At 40.0% G+C, this 6553-nt stretch overlaps 1 protein-coding gene across 1 annotated transcript in view; it reads right to left on the reverse strand.

Moving 5' to 3' along the window:
- Window positions 1–6553, reverse strand: part of tbc1d9 (TBC1 domain family, member 9 (with GRAM domain)) — a 26891-nt gene that overhangs the window by 4633 nt on the left and 15705 nt on the right. The window contains exons 10-18 of the mRNA XM_020591767.1: window positions 3996–4210; window positions 3768–3885; window positions 3084–3369; window positions 2354–2483; window positions 1878–1976; window positions 1550–1618; window positions 821–1061; window positions 634–699; window positions 223–309 (exon numbers count right to left, since the gene is read on the reverse strand). Coding sequence (XP_020447423.1) covers window positions 223–309; window positions 634–699; window positions 821–1061; window positions 1550–1618; window positions 1878–1976; window positions 2354–2483; window positions 3084–3369; window positions 3768–3885; window positions 3996–4210 — 1311 coding nt within the window. The remainder of the gene's footprint in view (window positions 1–222; window positions 310–633; window positions 700–820; window positions 1062–1549; window positions 1619–1877; window positions 1977–2353; window positions 2484–3083; window positions 3370–3767; window positions 3886–3995; window positions 4211–6553) is intronic.

Raw genomic sequence — 6553 nt, forward strand, 5'->3', positions numbered from 1 at the left:
GAGTGGGAATGCACCTACAATGTGAATTTCAGACCCCTCCATGATTTCTAAGTGGGAGAACTTGCAAAATCGCAGGATGTTCAAATACCTCTGTTCCTCACTGTATCCTCTGAGGACAAGTCGGTTATACTGTATATCATATTTATATGCAAGTATGTTTCTGGAAAAGATGTAACAATGTGAATTTGACGCAACATTAAATAAATGACCTTGCGTTCTTACCGACTGATGTTTCCGGAGTAATGTCTTCAAAGAAGTACTGAGTAGCTTCAAAGGCAGAGTCGGGCTCATCCTGTTCATGAGTGATTTCTGGGAAAAAATTTAATGAGTCTGTCAGAATTCAACTTAGACTGTGAAATCATCATGTGAACAACTTTTTTCCAAGTCATCTGACATTTTCCATTTTAAAATTACATTTCAGTATATTTTTAAAAACAGCCTCTCCACTATTACTGAGTGGTCAAAACTACAAAGTTACAGAAATCCAGAGTCATAGTATTTTAAATACAGCACTCAATTTTGAATAATTTAAGGGAAGGGAAATCTGAGAAAGCTTAACATTTTCTCTCTAATATTTTTATAATTCTATTTTGACTTAGGCAAGATCACTGAATTGCATTAATGCACACTCACCAGGTATAACATGCATCTTGTAGAGGAGCTTCAGTTTCTCAGTGAGGTCCCCGTGACACAAAACGCCTACAACACAACAAGCTTTAGAACCTAACCGTGTGATAGATCTATTTAATGAATTGAAACAGTCTGTGCGAGTGATTTTACAAACCGTTCTCAAGGGGACACACTCTCTTTCTCTACTTACCCAGGCCATTGATGAACTCACGGAAGTTGATGAGGGTATCTCCATTGTGATCAAGGAGACTGAAGAAGCGTGTGGCCAGTGGGTCAGAGTGAGCTCCATTGGCCCAGGGGAACAGCAGGTTGAACAGGCCCTTAAATTGCTCCATGTCAATGCGGTATTGCTCCAGGTAGGGCAGGCTGGGGTCATGGCGCTCTGTAGGGTTGCTGCTGCCACCCCAGTAACAGCTGGTCAGGTGCTCCGCCTGAAGATAGGAAGAACGGGGTATTTAAAAAAAACACAACCCCTTGAGAGACCATATGAAAATCAATAACAAAAAAATAACTAAAGAACATGTTTTGCTGAGATTGAATTAAAAGATTAATGTGGCTTGACTAAAACAACCATTAGCATAGTTGCATTATGCCATGTTTGTGAAGTGGAAATGAGACTGTGTTTGGAAAATAATTTCACTCTCGAATAATCTTAATCATTACGAACACTGTACCATTACTAAAAGCTGCACATTCATATTCACTGTGTTTAAAGGCCTGCAGCACAAGAACTGCTTATTCTAGAGGAAAACAGCTAATGCACCAAGGGCAAGGCTGTTATTCATTTTATCTGTAGAGACAAAATGATAATTTGATTTCCTGTACATTTCAGCTTTAGCTTGGTGGCAGTACTGTGAGTGGGAGCTGGACGTAGTTCCACTCCAAGTCTCACAACATCAGTGTGTAAGCTGCAACTCACCTTGAAGAGCACATAGAGCTCCTCCAGCTCATCAATACTGAAGGCAGTCTCTGTTACAATAGTTCTGACCTGAAACACAACATAATTACAGAGAACAATGTGAAGGAAGAAGAGAGCATCTACAGCAATAATGACTTTACTGTACAGTAGTTTTTTGTGCTTCAAAGCTCAGAACCAAGTGACTTAGTTTCCTGTGTTGACAGACAACCACTGTAATTACTTTAAAACAGGTGGGGGGGTGACCAGATAGGAGAGCACTGCAATAGTCCGGTCTGCCTGATATACTGTAAACATGTGTATTAATCTGTTGTATTAAAAGTGTACTTACCACATTGCGTTTTGTTGTATCTTCAATGGTTTGAATGACCCTCAGTCGCTGTTTGAAACGCATCTGTTCAATCACATCTGCACGAATAAAACCAAATTTCTGATACAAAAGAAGGAGAAACAGAAAAATATAGGTCAATTTATGTCTGACTTAGCACAGTGGAAATAACAAGAATGGCTGAAGACAAATGCATTAATGTAAAGAACTGAAGTAAAGTTAAAATCATATGAACTAAACAGATGCTGCCTTTCATTCAAAGCTGTAACATTACAACTTAAGGGGAAAAAAAAAACTTCAACAAATGAATGGAGAGAGAAACAGCAGGATCTGAACCATCACAAACTCAACCATAAGCCCATCTTTAAAGAATCCAGCTAACAGAGGTGTATTCAATTCCACTAGGATTACTTGATTAATGTCAGATTTATAGTTTTTGCCTGTGAGTCTCTATAACCAAAACAAGGCAATGTAAATACCTCGTAGGAGCTGCGGACCAGTTTGAAGATGTCGACCTCTGGATGTGGTTCTCCATTGTCTGTCAGCAATGAGTGCAAGTGGGGGATGGGAGGTAAAGTGCTGTCCTTATTGGTCACACTGTCCAAGTATCTACAATACACGATTAATCAGAGGAGACTATGTCAAATTTGTAAAGACAGTCTTTCATAAATGTAGAATACATTATCTGCAAACCCTGATAGACTGCCTAAGGGACATCAGATCATGGCTCTCAATTTTTTAAATATCAAGAGTAAAACCAAGCATTTTTTAAATTATGGTTCAAAAGTGTCTAATGCTGTTGATCTAGGCCCCATGGCATTATACCTGAAGCCTCAGACAAACAACCTAGGTGTGCTTTTTGATAGTTGACTAAAGATGGATAATAAGACCAACTCACTGGTAAAACAAGTTTCTTTCAGCTGAGATTGCTGGCAAAGGTCAAAATTTATTTGAATGATTTTGAAAAAGCAGTACATGCTTTTATTAGCTCATTTTTCCAGTCCTCTGGTCTGGATAACAAAACTTCGGAAATTTTTTTTTTACAATAAAACCTGAGGAAATTATGTGTAATGGGTAAAAATATGTTTATATTAATTCATGGGAACAGGTTAAAAAAAAAAAAAAAAAAAAAAAAAAAAACACACCTGACTAAATGCAGGTGGGCAGAGATATGAGAACTAAGACTTTGTGTCCTTTGCCTCTCCTTACCTGCCCAGGACGGTCATGGCCTCTCCATCGTCTTTGCAGCCCAGCAGGTGGTGGATGTTGGCGTGCAGCACAGAGAGCGCCAGCTGAAAGATGACCTTGATGCCATCGTAGAAGAAACAGTCCACCACCACCACTGCGCTCTCGAATGGCATGACAGACAGGAAGAGGGTGAGGAACCAGGAGAGAGAAATTGTGGAGATGACCCCAAGGTCCTGCATGCAGTCATACAGCTGGGGAACGTATTCACGGGCAAGCTCCTCAAACACGCCCTGATCAACTAGGGCTCCTGGGAAAGAGAGGGAAACAAGAAGAGAATGTTAAAGTCCTGGGGGCTGTGTCACATGGCCTCAACATCCAAGGTCGACTCCCAGCAGGAGAATCTATGTTGCATGTCACTCTCTCTGCCTTTGTTTCCTGTCTCTCACTAGCCGTTCAACTATCAAAAGGCAAAAATGCCAAAATGAAATCTTAAAACCAAACTAACAAAAACAAGGAGCTCTCTTTTCCTTCAACCATTTCTTCAAGACAACCAAGACCACAGCCTGAACAGAGCAGCATGGCAATACAGTGCAAAATCAAACTGTCACATGTTACTCAAACAGCACAATAACATCCAGTCAAAGTGCACATACAACATACAGCTCTGAATCTTTCTAACCCACAAACACAAATGCACATACTGACCTACAACTCTAGTGTTGTAGTAGTCGGGCAGCATCCTCTCACAGAGCGCCACTAGCAGCCAAAAAGCCTCCTCTTCTTTGGCATAGAGCAGCAACACCGATGTCACAATATTCATGGCCTGTGGAGTCAAGGCAGAGAAGAGAGAGGGGGAAAAAAAAAAAAAGAAGTACTGTGATGCACTGCCAGGCTTCTGTCTGCTCATGTGGAAAGAAAAACAAGTGCGTGTACCTGACAGTATCCAATATTGGGGTTTCTGAATGCATAAGCTGTGAGGACCCTGCGGAGGGCAGCAATGCCCATCTCATTCTGAAAGGCCGGGTGCTCAGGCAGAGAGCGGTGCAGGTCCCTTTCAATCTCTTCTGTTGCCAGGTTGTACTTGCCCATCGACTTCTCCACCAGGTCTTCGTAGTAGCCAGGGTGAGTGGCCATCTCGTTGATTGTCCCTGTGACAAACACATGAGATTTAGAGATTGAACGCAGCTCCTCCAAAACACTACAAAATTTATGGTAACATTGTTCGTGATGAAATGACAAACGTTTATCTTAAAGGATTTAAGATAAACTTTGACCATGGGCAAGGGAAATTAGTATCACAGCAACTGCAGAACACAAACAGATGCATTTATAAGTAACTTTCCAAAAAAGCAAGTGAAGCATGAATAAAGTAAAAGGCAATAAATGGAATGTACTATATTCCAGCAGCTTGCATATCCATCAAGGCATATTAAATCCTTTTATAAAGTGTTCATTAACTTCTCTTGGACAGGTTTTCTTTTCTGTTAACATTTTGTAAATAGTGACAATACATTGAATAATAAAAATGTGCTAGTGGCCTTTAAAAAGTAACATCTAGACCAGGGGTCTAGATTCCAGTCCTCGAGGGCCGCTGTCCTGCTTGTTTTCCCAACTATCCCTGCCTAACCTGCTGCTGATTACCTGGCTCAGGTGTGTTCAGTCAGTCAGAAGTTGGAAGATACCATCTTAGATGAAAGTGGAGGGAGGAAAGATAAAGTGAATTGGTATCTTCCAGCTTCTGACTGGCTGAACACACCTGAGCCAAGTAATCAGCAGCAGGTCAGGCAGGGATAGTTGGAAAACAAGCAGGATAGCGGCCCTCGAGGACTGGAATCTAGACCCCTGGTCTAGACACAAAGTTGCATTTCTGCTATTTGTTTTTTGCCTGCTATTGAAGCTTGTTTGGCAATATGATGTAGAATCCATCACAAACTTTTAGTTCTATTATTCCACAGTGTATTTCAAAATTAACAATGTGCATAGCAGCCACCTATTAGCTGGCACACAGATAACATGGGGAGAGAAATGCAAAAAAGGTCCCTAGTTAAAAATCAAACTGGATATTGCAATTATGGGGTACCCTGTAACCACTCGGTTACCAGGGCATTCCTCTATATGCTACTGTCTCTTTAGTAATGGGGCAGCTAGATTTGTATCTTAAATACTAAAAAAAAATTATTTGGAATGTAAAATGTGTAAAGTGACTGAAGGAAAATGTAAACTGAGCATACAATACATAAAGGGGCTGTAATTTGAATGACACTGGTATCCACATGCATAGAGGCCTGTTTTCAGATTGAACTAGTTGTCTGAGCAGCTTTGCAGAGTTCAGTCTGGAACAAGCCCCACAGCTGTTTTTTTTAAACACCCTTTGTTGTAAAAGGACATGCAATCAAGGCAACAACTGAATGTCTCACATAAGCTATTGTATGTTTATTTTACTTGTGGGAGATTAATGTGAGGAAGACTCATTTCAGAAGGTGCATGTGAGCGTGAGTAAGGTGAATGTAGTGCAGTTATGACAACAGCAGAATGAGCCATGAGTGAGGCACTAGAGAGAGGGAGGAGCTGATTGTGACCCAGCTCTGCTCAGGTGAGGATGACTGTGCTTCTAAACAGGAAAGTCTGGAGTCAGTGTATACCTAAAGATATACATAGCATGTTGTCACAGAGTTAAAGCCAAAAACAGCTGTATAGTTTGCAGGTAATGGAAACAATCACCAAATATTTGGTGACTAGGTTTATACAGTCATTTACTCTTCAAGCAGTCAAAATAAGAAGAACTTCAAAATATGCATGCTTTTGTTTAGGAGATGATTTCTTTACTTAACACAAATCTCCAAACACCTATTTTCTCTGCATAAGGAAAATAAATTCTATCATGTCAGGAGGATTAATAATGTACCAATACTGCCTCAGTAAATGCAAGACCACATTGTACTTACAGTAATGGAATTATTGTGTACATGTACACTGATGTGACTAACTGAATGGAACCAACGAACTGTAATATACAGTATAGAAGTCAAGATATTATTGGTCTTCATGTGGCCCTAGTTTGTCTTCCTGCTTTATACAGTATTAATGTTACATTTAGCAATGGGGCAGCTAGATTTGTATGTTAAATACTAAAAAAAAAAAAATTATTTGAAATGTAAATAGCAATGCAGAACAAGTAAACTGTTACATATAAATATTTGGGGTATAATCATGTATATACTGTACTTTTGCCTCCCAAAGAAGAGTTTTCTTTGACTCTCCTCTCCCAATCCAGTGGTTCTGAATTTTTTTCTGAAACAATGGGGACTGACCTCTACCGGTCTAGAAAAAAAAGCTAATTTGAGAAGAAATATAAAATTACTTTTTCCTGTGAAACAATGGCCCATTCTTGCCATGAGGCAACTACAGTATTAGCTGGCCTACATTTAGGTTATATGTGCAGGAGAGGACAGCTCTTTAGCCATGCAGAAACATGGCACATGCGCCATGTA

The sequence above is a fragment of the Monopterus albus genome, unplaced genomic scaffold (assembly GCF_001952655.1).
Source record: "Monopterus albus unplaced genomic scaffold, M_albus_1.0 scaffold15.1, whole genome shotgun sequence".
NCBI classification, from domain to species: domain Eukaryota; kingdom Metazoa; phylum Chordata; class Actinopteri; order Synbranchiformes; family Synbranchidae; genus Monopterus; species Monopterus albus.